The following is a 14173-nucleotide window of genomic DNA, read 5'->3' on the forward strand; positions in this document are numbered from 1 at the left end:
CCGCAGCAATTATTTCGCAATGTAGTGTCCACTGTAGGGACATACAATAGATACAATCATTCGAGATAGACTTACCCGCAGTACGTGGTTGTCGAAGCTGCTCCACGGGCAGAACTCGCCGTCGCTTCTTGGGCAACTTGGCCCGAGCCTGGGTATGCGAGTAGTACATCGCAAAGTTGCTGACGATAACCGGTACGGGCAGGGCGATCGTCAATACACCGGCCAACGCACACAGTGCACCAACGAACATACCAATGTAGGTCTTCGGTGCCATATCTCCGTACCCCACCGTGGTCATCGTAACCAGGGCCCACCACAGCCCGAGCGGAATGCTGTTGAAGTCGTTGTGCGGATTCGCCTGTATCCGCTCGGCGTAGTACACGAGACTGGCGAAGATGACGATACCGAGCACGAGAAAGAACACCAGCAGCGTCAACTCTTTGGCCGAGGCCCGAAACGTCTGTATCAGGATCTTCAGACCGGACGAGTGGCGCGTCAGCTTGAACAGCCGCATAATACGGATGATGGAGAAAAACTCCAGGATGTCGGCATTCTCGAGATGGGACGCGAACCGCTGCAGCACCAGATCCACGTAGAAGCTAAGCGTCGCGATGTAGTCGATGATATTTACAGATGATGTCACGAACTCGCACTTGTTGGGCGAGGAAATGAAGCGTACCTAAGGGGGGGCGAAGGAAATGGATTGCGGAGTTAAATCGATGGAGAAAGTATTGAGCTGCAAAGAAAGGAGCTTCAAGCTGTGGGAAATCCGATAAAAGCCCGAGACGTCCTGTCGCTCCACCGGGCAATCCAACACCACAGCAGCAGGGAACGGAACCGAAGGCGTCATACTGTGCACTGCAACTGCAATGGCCGCACGGTCGCTTCGATGTGGTTTCTCATCCTCCTGCTGTGCTAAGGATTCATTTGATTGTGTATCCCGTCGCACCCGACAAAGGACAGTCCTTTATGGACGTTCTCCCTTTTGCTGAGCAGTTAGTGATGGTATGGTTGGTTGGTTGGTTGGTTGGATGGTTGGTACGCCTGCCGGCCATCGAGAAATCGGATCCAATGCGCTGCGTCGCAAGTACATGCTATCGGATTGTTTTAGATTTCATCGTATCACCGTGCAGCAGGAGGTCCTTGATGGGACCCAAAGTTACACAAGTATGACTAGCTACGGTTGCCTTTTTCCATTGTGAGCATGTAACAAGTTGTCGCAAGCAGTTTTCCTTTTCTCCGCCCCTACAGGCTACAGTCCCGCTCCTTGGCGGGATAATATATTAAATTTCATTACTTCAACACGACGCTTTCTGCGAAGATGCCACGAGACGCGAGAGAGAGAGAGAGAGAGCGAGCACCGAAAGAACGCCAACCTACGCCATAATCTTTATAGCCCTCTCTTCTTGTTCCACGTCAGGGTGGATTTATGTAGCTGGAAAACTTTGTACATTACTGCAATTCATTGTTTCTAGCTTTCGCCCATCGCTAGTCACCCGCGGGAGGGTAATGGATTTTGTCTGTTTACTTTGTGTCCTTCCGACGGCGCATGATGGCGTTTTGTTTTGTTTTGTTTTGTTTCACTCCATTGCACTAACCGGCTACTCCACGGGACTCCGCCGCCTCCCACGGGGGTGCGACAAATGTCTATCATTAAGCAAGCGGGCGACCGTAAGCCATTTCTTCGGTTTAATTTTGGAAACAATTTCATAGCTCATTTCACTGGTGGACGTGATTTGTTTTGCGTCTGTCGACGAGAAGTGGCACCGTACAAGGGACAGTAGTTCGTACTGACCGTTTTGTTGTCTTCGTTTATAAAGTCTGACAGTATCTTTTCATGACTTTGTCGCGCGATGACGCGATGAGAAGTCAACATGTTGACCATAAAGAGTTCTTCACTCTTCACTGAGTGAATAACATGTTTGACAAACAAAACTGTCTGCAAATTGATGTCATACGAATGGGTCATAAAAGATTAACTGATAATTGAACATAACGTGTATTATTATGATCAAAATACATGGACAATGAATTATTGGTCATTCTAGCCATTAGGTCCTGTCAGCATAATCTTAAAAATGAAATGGTTTCTTAAACTGTTTCTTTTCCGGATAAATGAGAGATAAAGCTCCTTCAATACAAACTAATGTTCCGGGTTCAGCACTTTAACCGTTAGATCCTTGAAGTCAATCGCCAAACTTACCAAAATCTCGAACGTAAACCATGCATTACACACACACTCGATGTAGAAGAACGCCACGTGGGCATTCGTTTGTGTTTTGTCCAGTACCCAGGCCGCGCTACCGTTGGCCGTCTTGACGGTGATATTCCGGATGACCGGCACTCGCATATCCGGGTGTGTTTTCAGGCAAAACGACAAAATGGACACACAGATGAAGAACACTGATATCACACCGATAATCTGTAACAGGGAGAGAGAGAGAGAGAGTAAAAAGAAGAATGAAAAAAAGAGAGAGCGACATTGTGAGAAAGGTCTTGGCCGCCCCCTGGAGTTAATCACTCTTCACGCGCTATGAAAGGCCCATCCTCTGCCCGGCAATGGGTTTGTGGGCGTAACCCATGTCCATATATCACTCGTCCTTTCTCGTCCTCCTCTCCTCCTCGACCCCCAAAAACCTACCTTGGCAGCGTTGGAGCTGTACGGTTCGTCGAACAGTGACCAAATTTGTGGTTTCGTGTGCTGCCACCAGGAAACCGTACCCTTCAGATAATCGTCCTCGTAACCGAACTTCCGGGCCAGCTCCTCCTCGGTCGGTTTCTCCGTGTCGAGATCGAGCCGCTCCAGCACGGCGAGCGTTTCCTGCGTATCGCGATGCTGCCGTCGTGATCGCACCGATGAAAGTGAAGCGTGTGTGTGTGTGAGTGAAGAGAAAGAATGGGAAGGAAAAGCTTAGAAAACCGATCGACCCCCTTCGTTGGGCATCTCCGGATGCTGGAATTAATTATTCATCGATTTGGGGCCGGAACAGTGAAAACAAAGTTTCCGACTTTCACGCCCTTTTTCTGGGAGGGGGAGGGGGGTGGGCGTCTTCTGACCACGAGATACGGCGTACGCTATAAATACACGAGAGGTTTTTGGCGAGACCCTCGGCTATCAGATGGCAAAAAACGGAAGACGCCTTGCTCCAGTCAATTCGATTAGTGGTCAACCGGGTTGACCATATCCTTCTGCGAGCCAGTGTGTGTGTGTGTGTGTGTGTGTGTGTGTGTGTGTGTGTGTGTGTGTGTGTGTGGAGGTCGGTAAGCATTAGTAGTGCCTTCGAGAGGCTCGAGCTTGTACCAGCATCGGTTGAAGGCCACCGGAGGAGGGGCGCATGCGAAACGACTAAACGATGAAGTGGCCCGAGGTGGTTCGAAGTGTACCGGTTGATTGGCTGGGCTGGGACCGGCCGGATCATTTGAAGGCCGTACGATGGGACTCGTGGCCCCCGAGTCTGCCGCCAGTTATGTATCATAAATTGCACCCAAACCCGATCGATGCTGGACCGACGTCCATAGGATCGACCGACTACGAACGATGTTGCGCCGGGGCTCCATAAATCATTACCATAAAAAGGGGCAGGCGAAGAAGGGGGTGCGGAAAAAAAGGCCGAAACTGGAGGAGTGTTACAGGATGGACCCTCGTGTATTTAGTGTCGTGTCTGTCAGCGACGACGTCTATGAAACGATTATTGGAAATATGATGACACGAGAGAGAAGGAGATGGAGCAGTGCGTGTGTTCCAGTGTGTTCCTCAGTCGACCTCAGTCGGCCTCAGTTCGGCCGCCATCATGGACCACAGGCCGTGACCACCGATGCCCGTGATGCTGGCACACTGGCGCAGGGATATTTGCGTAAATAATAAACGAGCAAGGACGACCACGTCCTATGATGCGGTGTGCGCGTGTGTTGCGAACGGCTTGGAACACATTATCTTTGTGCAAACATTCCGTTTTGGAATGGAGCAGTTTCACCCTTAGGTCCTGGCCCTGGTATGAGTTGGGGGCCAAAGGTGCTTGCCACGCTGCAAACGACGACGTGCTGCTCGCACGGATCATTAGCTAAAATCGTACCGGTGTTGGTGTATATCACCAGGATCGCATCGCATCGTAGCTCCAAAGTGCATCGTCATCGTTTCGCCGCCCAAACGAGACCCAGGAGTGACTGTTTTGTTGTTGTCCTCTGCTCTGCTCTGGCGTCCCCTGGAGCTCAATGTGTACCATCTTCCGCGCACGTACTCGAGGCTGCGATGGTCCTGCGGTGGTGAGTCCTAGGGAGGAGGAGGTCCGAGTCTAGTGGGCCTGGTGGATTTATAAATTTTTAACGACATCCCAAAGAAATCACAGCAACCATTGCTTGATGAAAGTTTGCTTAGCCACACACACACACACACATACACATTGGCACAGACACACAGAGCAGAGTGTGTGTTTCAGTTGGAAAGGCGGTTGCCCGAAATAGAAACCAACGCCGGCTTCTTTCTCATTCAGCCAGTTTTTTTCGCTTCATTTTCTTCTTTTTTTAGTCCGGGTCTACGTGACACTCACCCCCCACCGAGGGCCCTGAAGGCAGTCTGGGGCACGAAGTTAACGGTGTCTGGGTCACCCCCAGGTTGAGGTTTGGTTTGGCGCCAGTAAAGGACGAGGCTTTCGAGACGACAAACAGTGCCACTAATGGAAGATAATCGTTTCACACGAGCTTGAAGCGGGGAAAAAAGGCGCAGATGGGGTCGTTGCGTCGCCAGACTCTCCAGATTTACGAGTGAGTGATGTGTGTGTGTGTGGTTCCAGTCAAGCTGGAGTACCGAGTTTAGGACACAACGTCCGTCCGGATTTGCTGGATGGATGATGAGTGGATGCTGTTGGTCGTCGGCTTTCTCGCACGTTCGGTGATACGTGGTAATCGTTCTCCGACTAGGTGGATCGATAGCAGACCTTGAAGGTCTCGCACTGCCTATGCCCTATATCGTCCCCAAGGAGCCAAGGAGGCCTAGGATGAACTGATGAGCACCGTCCTTGGGTGAAGTATATGGTGTCCACAATTCGAGCGTCTTTTTCGCGCCCAATTGCCATCGTTTGTGGTTTCGCTGAAAAGTAAATATTTCCCACCAAATTTTCCAATTCTCTTCTGTTCTCCAAATGATGGAAAACGCGACCAGGAGCAGCGCTGCTGTGGCCTTGAAGCGAGAGAAGGCCGGAAGAAGGCCGGAGCCCTGCCAAAGATGATAGATTACTTGTCGTTAGCGGGAACATTCGTCTGGCTGGAGATGTGGCTCTCAGGATGGATTTCGTTCGGGACGATAGCAATGGGGTGGTGAACGGTACGATGACTATCTAATTTCATTAAATTGATTGTCAATGAGATGGATAAAGTTGGTTCCGGTTCGTGAGAGGACAAATCGGTTTGCACAAGACGATTCGCTTCGCTCATGCTTCGAAGAACACAAAAACCATTCTGCAACCATTTTTCGGTTTTCCATGGGCCATGGCGTGGCCTTTCTGCGACCATATAGGTTTGGGCGATCGTTTGCGATTTGGGGTTTTCCAGGGATTCTTCGAGGTGGATTGCTTCTCGCTTCTCGGAATCTTATCCATCGCCATTGTTCTATGTGGAAATTTGGGACAGTTGCTGAACTTCACATCGATTTTGATGATGCTCGTTATGGTTTTTGGGATGGGATAGGTTGTTTCCATGGGGGGGCCGGGCACGTTTTAATTCCCATGAAACAGGCGAGGACAATTCCAAATTGGTACCGTTGAAGCCGGTGTAGTGTGAAGTTAAAAGGACCAGAAAGTTATGTTAGAATCTTGAATGGAAAGAGAAATTGGACCATTACACTTTGGAAATTAGTTACTCTTGGTAGTTTAGAAAAGTGAACGAAAAGATTTTTCAAAAATGAAATTCTCAGAACTATAACAACACATGAAACTCCATTTGTTTGAGTTTTTGTAAAACAAAATATCCTTTTTTATAATAATGTTGATTGAGATTAAACCTTATTTATGAACATATTAATATACGAACTAAGTGGTTTACAGACACAGTGCTGTAGTGGATTTCAGAAAAATTAAATAGAATGGTGAAATAAAAAAATATTAAGAACAAAACAAACTGTGGGAACTAAACTTTCCTTTCGTCCATTCAACACCGAGTTTATAACAACTCGGTAAGCGGCAATTTTGATTAGCAAAACGAACAATACTCATGAACAAAGTGCCCCGCTAGTAAATTAACACCCATCGTGACCGTAATGACCGCGTTGATGTTTCGAGTAAACGTACAGCCGCACGCAAAATACCCACAACATTTCGAAATAAACAAGAAAAAATGCAAAGAAAAACTGTGAAAACCGCTTGCGGATTTTCAGTGGTGCTAATTGGACCCATTTGTCAGACCGTGTACCAAGTCGATAAGTACTCGCGAGTTTGCTGCTGCACGCAAAAAAGTTATTCGATCATTTGAAGCGACTACCACAACAATTACTTTTAGGGAGAACAGAGAAGCCACATTAGCGTAAATGATTTTCCATTGAAAGTGATCTATAAACCGAACGTATGAATAAGACCTGCGGTAGACTAGCACTTTTCATCTGAACAACGGGACAAGTAATTTAATTGGTTTTGTTTTCCTATGACCTTTAAGCAGATATAGTTCATGAGCAACCCTCATCATTTGTATTGGTTGGTGGAAATAGATAACTAAAAGACTGCAAAGGCAGGGGATTGGTTGCTCGCCTAAACAGCACCCCTGAGTAAGGTTTTGCATTAAAAAGGTTATGATCGAAAGAAGATGGTGAAAATTGTGTGCAATGGTCGTGCGGCACACACAAGCGCAAGTGTGAACTGACGAACCGCATATACAACACTAAACATAAAGGACTAACCCGGAAAGTTTTTGAGAAAATTAGAAATATTTCCGCTAAAAAAGATTCTCTGGCACGTGGGAAACTGGGTTCGCTGTGCGTATATACAGCATACGCCCACGGTACGCCAACACATTAGCATACACACAAGCATACACTGCTGAGTGAAAAAGTTTGCCATTCGTTTGCCTCGTCGTAGTGCAATGTTTTTGCTAAACGAACGCCATGCATTGGAGAGGCTGCGGAGTGATGCTCCTGGGGTGGTGCAGAGTGAAAAGTTTCCTCGAAAAGATTGTTCATTTCCCGCGCAACTGATAAGGAGACATTTCCCGGAAGGGGGTGTGCTCATGATCATTCGTCGTGATTTTCAGCATTTCTGCTTCCTGAAAGCATGCAGAGCATCCTGCGCCTGCATCTGCCAAGCCACGTACTGCAGAGCAGAGCATTCGTTGTTCGTGGAATCCATGTCCCACAGAAAGGAAATTGAAAATACCTCCGTAGCACTACTTCGTCGAAATACTCTTCGTTTCCGTGACAGTGAAGAGAAGTTGCTTCTGTGTGTGAGCATATGTTCCACATCAAAGCCGAAGGTAAGTGCGTCACTCGTGATCCGTGACATTCCGCGAAGCGAATAGATTCACATAGCAGAGCAGGCAATCTTACAGCAACACTTCACAAAGTTGCGTCGAAAACCCGTATCAAGTCATTACAAACCGAATCGCGCGCGCTGTAAACCAATCCCAAAGTCTCGAGCGACTTTTTATCCTTCCAGGAATGATTACACACCTGGCACCTTGGGTAGCATCGTGACATAAAGACTTCATCGTCAAGTCGCACCCCTCGCGTAAACGTTAGCTGAATATTGCATGAGTACCAAAACATCACGACGTATCATCATTATTTGCAATGCGTCTCCTCATACCCGGGCAGCATTTTCCGGGTATTTTCGTACCCGCCAATATTCGGTTGGTTATTGCTTCGCTACGAATTCACGCACGCATGTTTGGCGCTTCTTTCCATGGTACCCGCTACCCTCCCGGTGTGCTACATTGCTTGATTGGTTTCATACGCACAGGAAAAGAGTGGATGTCAATGAATCCGTTGAAAGAAAATCTGGAATTCACCTTTCAGCTACAACACCTATTTTTTGCAGGGGGTTTGCGACAACATAACCACCTCTGTCTGGTCTCGTCCCGACCCACGGTGCTTGTGAAGAAGCACAAGGAGCAAAGCTTGTCAACAGTTAGCACTTGCCGGCATGCCGGTATTCCTTGGAAGACTGTCTCGCTCGGGATTGCAATCGTAAGCCAAGCGAGAGACGATTAATGCCAACAAATCACACGTTTCGTAACAACTTCTCGCTCATCAATCTTTCGTCGTCAATCAACGCGTTCGGTGCGTGTGATGACACACACACACACACACACAGTCGAGCGGCGTTGTGGTGGCATTATGGTGTCGGTATCGCTATGCTGAGACGAAGGAACTTTCGTCGAACGCTAAATCGAAAAATCGAAACAACATTACGTATGGCAGGTGTGAATAAATCAAATTACTTTCTTTCACCGCTTCGCCCATCGCAAGCTGCAGACGGGCTGACGGGTTTCGGAGCAAGTAAGGAGCTCGTCACGGGAGGGAAGAGAGGCTGCCTTCGGCGAAGAGAAGTATTAATGCACCCGATACAGTCAATCAATACAAGTTTCGCATTCTGCTTAAAATACGAGCAGCTTAGCGTGTAAGACCTCCTGCTAACGGCGCCGTTCGCGATGGAAATCACGATCGATCACGTGGAGCAAGCGATCATTGAACCAGCGAGCACGTGGCACTCACCACCCCAGATTGGCTTCATCGCTGAAAGCACGGTGCTTAACGGTGCCACAGAAACGGTTTGTTCAATCGATTCAATCACGAGCAAAGTGGATTTCCTTGCATTATGCTTAAGGCGTATTCTGCGGTGTAGAGCGAGAGAGCTGGAGCACAAAGTGTCCTATTCCAGCTGATCAAACATTACATAGAACGCCTTTGAATGACACTCTATAGGAATAGCCACACCTTGCACCAATAACTTTAGGAGAAGATTGATGTTAGTAGCAGAGTTATGACTTATTTTGACAGCATATTACCGCAAGTCTATTATTTAGACTATTGCGAAAATTTCTATGATGGACTTGTGCAAACGTTCAAGTATTTTCTAGATTCGGAAAAAGAAATTTGATATTTTACGTGCTACTGACCAAAAGTAAAGCCACGTCTTGTAATAATGTTAAAATTTATTTGTGGCTACCGATCGACTTAATATTATCCAGTGGACTAGTCTTTGTTAATTTCCTACACCTATTGAAGGATTCATCGTCGCGCAATATGCAGTTCAACTGAATGCACACCAAACGTTTGCCCTCCCGGATTCAGTTGCATAAATTACTTGTTATCTCATCGCGGTAATATGCTCCCCAATACCGGGGCATGTAGCGACGGGGCGCAAAATTGCATTATCATTTCAGTCACATAACTCTACCGTTTGCAAATAATCCCCCGCAATCGGGGGGAATCCATCCCGAACCCATCCATCTTGCCAGCCATTCCATTTGTCGCTGTAATGTTGCTGTTGCGTTTGTTGTCACCACGATTGAACTGGCGTATGTTGAACCGACGCAAACAAACAACGGGACATGGGGGCATTGGTTTTGGGATTTATATTTTCCAATTTCGATGGAAATTAGATTGCTTCTCGGCAACCGAAGAGCTGCAGTACGCCTACGCAACGCTGACCCAGTTCAGTGGGCGATAGCAATGGCCTCCTCCTACTCCTCCGCCTTCTCAAGCAGTTGAGGGGATTTGACGAGATCGTTATGACGCACATTTTCGCGTTCCAGTTTGGTCCAGTGTTGGGAAAGTCATCAATGGTCTGGCCAACCATTGCATCCGTTTCTCGCTGACATTAGGACCATTCTTGGCGCTCTACGTTGCCCAAACGTCAATGTGTCAACTCGCTTCCTCCTGCCTGATGATTGGCTGTTGTCGGACAAACGTTTTTATGCTCACACTCAAGCACCCCAAGTCACACACATACACACAGCCACTCGTACAGCTCGTGGGGACAGAATGCCAATTTCGTCAACAAACCGAACGGAGGCAACCATCGACCGTGGTCGCCTCCCGACGCCGGGAGTTGTCCTCCATCAATCAGGATTAAATTAGGATTCATTCATCACCGACAGACCTCGGCCATCGGTTGGCCTGACTGACTGTTTGACGGGGCCACGGGGTGACCGTGAAATCGACGACGGACCTCGCAGACCTCGTCCTGATGGAGGCGCCTCTCCAAAAATCAATCAAATCAAACGACATTGTACGCCGAGGTCATGTCGAGCCGAAGGAAGGAAAATTGTTGCCGTTTGTCACCAGCAAGCTCGGGCTGCGGGAATGGTAACGAGTGTTCCATTCGCCCGGACCGACGGCGGTGCACCACTTACCTGTGTGTACGTCATCCAGCAGCACGGTTCCACCTGGTTGGAGTCGAGACCCCAAAACTCGAGCTCCTCCTCGAACAGCGGACCACAGACGTCGGTCGGATAGTGCAGTTTGCCGGTGCTGGAATGGAAGGGAGAGAGAAAGGGACAGAGAGTATAATATATGATTCATTGTGGTCTGAAGCGATCTGTTTATGGTCGGTCTCGCAATTGCGAATGCGACGGGCCGAGGCCGTGGCCTATTCATTCCGCAAGCAAGCCAATGGCGATCACATAACGCCAGGGATCGGCAGCCTCGGAAGCAGAAGCAAGTAAATTGGTTTGCTGGTCCTTCGATTCGAGTATCGAGTACGAAGCGAAACTGTTTAATAAAACATCATAACCTGCCGGTCTGTCTGTCCGCTGACCACCGGATCAGTCAACCATTTTTTCTCCTTTCTTTTCGTTGTTGCTGTTGGATTCCATTTGTAACCTTAACGAGGAGCTTTTTTTTGGGAGGGGGGCGAGACGGAGAATGCTTTCGATTGCCGGATAAAAATTCGTTAGTAACGGTTCACGAGTAATGGCATGCACGTGGTAAGCTAATTTCGCGCTCGAATGCGTCCCGGGATGGCAGGACGACCTCGCGGACCACTGGTGACCGTAACGGGACTGGGTGCCACACCGGGGGGACCACCTGGTCGGTTCCCTGTGAAAATTTATGGCATCGACTGGAACATTGGGAGGAAACATTCACGCTCCATTATGGTCAGTTATGATGAGCAGCGCGAGCTTCCACTTGTCGGAAAGCACAAAGTCTCTCTCTCTCTCTCCCGAAAACGACAAAGATGCTTTATGAGGGATAAACATTCCTGAGCGTCCATCTTGTGAAAGCAGTAATTTAGAATGGAGAGGTTCGACTGTACGACTAGCGAGGAGCCAACTGTACCAGCTGCACCTTAAAACGCCCTAGCCATTGCCTGCGGCGGAGCGAGTTATTAAATCGTTCCAGTGTCCGGTGTTTGCGCATGTCGTGGATAGGAAACACCTGCCAGGGAACAGTAGCAGCACTACTGGTCATACTTTTTCATATTTATGATCCTGTAAATAAAGCGGATCCATTTTTGAATAGAAAAAGGGCCCGATAAAAAAAAACACCGAAACCGAGCGTGCCTTTAAAGTAGGCGAGGCGAGGAACACTATTCGGCTACGGTTTTTTTTGTTTGTTCGCCTCCGCGTCGTGTGCATAAAATATGTAGAGCATCAATTCATTGCCGCTCGCAGATTCGTGCTAAGAATGTTTACGCTAGTGCACAGCATCGTTAGATCGGCCACAAAAGCGCTGGAAGGGAATGAAGGTACTAGAGAAGAGGACAGAGAGAGAGAAGGTCGCCTTTTGCTGAAAAGGTGCTGGAAAGGACCGCTCAGAGTAGGGTCTCAAGGTCTCCCTCTCAAGGTGTGCAGAGAGTTAAGGTGCATGGCCATGATAGCAACTTTCGCAGTAAACAATCTTTCGTTAGCTTTGGCAAGGTATGAAGTTTTATTTACAATGTACGGCCACGAAAGCAATTTTGAAACTCTTCCTTTATTAACAGCATATACAGCATATACGTCGCGCATTTTGACAGTTCTTTAAAGCGACTTTCCGATCGAGCAGGAAATCGATCGTATGGAAAGTTTCTTTGCGTAAACGTTGCTGTCGTGGCCAGGCACCTTTAGGGACTTAACTAGCTAGCTAGCTAGCTAGCTCGATCGACTCGATTCTTTGGCTAACCTTCGGTCGCTTCGGCACCAGCTTCATCGAAGCGGTACGGGCCGGTCGTATTAAATTTTAAATCACCCTTGCGTCCACCTATGCCACCGAAGGGCCTCTGGGCTGGGGTGTGTACGTCGGCCCTATGTCGGCCCGTGTGAGCAGAAGACGGTAGCATCTCCGTTCCTATCTGCTGCTACTGTTGCTAGATACTGTTGGTCCTTCGGTGCTTTGTTTGTTTTGGTGTACTTCGTGGCCGAAGAATAGTCTAATGAAAGGTATTTATGATTTTTGAAGAATAAATTAAACACAAAGTGTACCGGGGAGCGGAGAGCGCGGTAGCGGGGAACCCCCAACAAGCGTTGAGCCGGTTCGCAACGAGCCGGTGGCTGATGGTGCTTCAGCTCCGACAGGAAGTTGTTTAATATGCTTCCGGTCGGTCAGCTAGGCGGAAGAGTGATAGTAGTGGTGTGGCCTCTGTGGCGAGGCAGAATAATCATCATCACTTCAGTTCAGCATCAGATTCCGGGACCCGAGGGCTGGTGTATTGTATTTGAAGGTAGGTCTGTAACAGCGCAGCAGAAACGAGCGAACGAGCGTTGCCTCCGAGGCGTCGAGAGATGAAGCTTTATGAGCTGGATTCTTTCCTCCCCGGCCCGGTCCGTAGCCGTAGCAGAGCTAAATTATGCATATTCTCGGCACGCCCTCGAGCCACCGCCTCTTTCTCCGCACTCCTCCCCTTTCCCTTTGTTTCCTCAGACTGATCCGTGTGCAAACTGGCCGATAAGCTGGCTCATTAAAGTGCCAAGCTTGCTTCAAAATGCGTTCCAAAACGGGGTCTGTGTGTGTGTGTAGATGGTCTGTCTACTGATGCTGCCCTTTGGTGGTGGAGTGGGGTCGGATAGGAGGGTTTGTTCTGCAAAAACCCTTCCGAGAGCATCCGTCCGGCGCATCCGGCATCTCCATGCTAGAACACCTGAGCTGAATATGGATACTTTTGGGCGTGTAGCATACTCTGGACACCTTCGTGCGAGCGGAACATGGACTTGGCACGGACGGTATGCTAATGGTTTCACCATGGTCCAGCGATTGCAACACACGGATGCAACCAAGTGTTCCGGAAAATGTTCTCACACTAGTCCGAAAGGAAGGAGGGCCCTGGACACCCTGGATGGACACCTGGTACATGCACTACTCGCCCTACTGCCTGGCGTGCCAGAGCTTTTCACTTATCCCGGCCAGCCCGGAATGTCCATCGCTCACCCCGAAGGGGGGGGGATGTTGGGTGATTTGGAGATAATCTTCACACAGCCTCATTTTGGATTTTCATTCAGCGACCCTCACCAAAGGAGCCGGTATTTCGGCAATAATACAAGCCTTTTTGGGACGTGACGTGGAATAAGTGGAGTGCCGAGTTTGTGGCCAGGTTGTGAGATGGCGCTTTTGGCAAGGATTGATTGAATCGCAACATCCGCCAACGCAAATGGTTCTATTGAAATGGGGTTTTAGTATTCATTCGGACTCACCAGTCACTGCGATGCGATGGTAGAATTGTTGCTTTTGATTGCTTGGAATTCATTAACTCATTTGTCAGAGGAAGTGATTCAGAAAAGGAATTCATTTATTCAATTACACCGAGAAACTTCTGTGGAATCGATTGGTCCTAAGGATTATTCGTTTCGGTAACTTTCCCGGAGACAGATCTGGATGGAACTCAATAACTTTTGAACATATGAAGTTTCTTCTCCATACTCGGAAGTACTTGGGAGAGAAACGTCAGGAGCAGAAATGCATCAAATTGTACCACGAATCACTGATAATGACGTAGCCTATCAGTGGCTATCAAGCATAATCTACTTTCAATGTAATTACTAATCTACCGCAAGTTTCGTGCCATGGGAAACTTCGGTTCACTCATTGGGTCGTAAGGAACTTGCTTCCGCACCGCAACTTTTGTCTTGCAGTCATTAGCCGTGGCCACACGGGGCGAAAACTCTAGCGCAAACGAAAAAATTAATGCCAAAACATTTACGCTTGCCGTTTACATGCTGTCAAACGATTATAGGTCCGTGGAGCGTAAAACCTAGAGTAAAAGCTGTTTGCAAACGG

At 48.4% G+C, this 14173-nt stretch overlaps 1 protein-coding gene across 4 annotated transcripts in view; it reads right to left on the reverse strand.

Annotated features, from left to right (window-relative positions):
• LOC125960054 (potassium voltage-gated channel protein Shaw-like) overlaps positions 1–14173 on the reverse strand; it is a 58441-nt gene that overhangs the window by 26248 nt on the left and 18020 nt on the right. For all 4 annotated transcript variants that reach the window (XR_007469816.1, XM_049693211.1, XM_049693210.1 and 1 more), the window contains exons 4-7: positions 10336–10453; positions 2642–2836; positions 2204–2422; positions 76–679 (exon numbers count right to left, since the gene is read on the reverse strand). Coding sequence is in view for 3 of the 4 variants with exons in the window: in XM_049693211.1 (XP_049549168.1) it covers positions 76–679; positions 2204–2422; positions 2642–2836; positions 10336–10453 (1136 nt within the window). In the remaining variant the exon portion in view is untranslated. The remainder of the gene's footprint in view (positions 1–75; positions 680–2203; positions 2423–2641; positions 2837–10335; positions 10454–14173) is intronic.

This window comes from Anopheles darlingi, chromosome 2 (genome assembly GCF_943734745.1).
Source record: "Anopheles darlingi chromosome 2, idAnoDarlMG_H_01, whole genome shotgun sequence".
Taxonomy (NCBI): domain Eukaryota; kingdom Metazoa; phylum Arthropoda; class Insecta; order Diptera; family Culicidae; genus Anopheles; species Anopheles darlingi.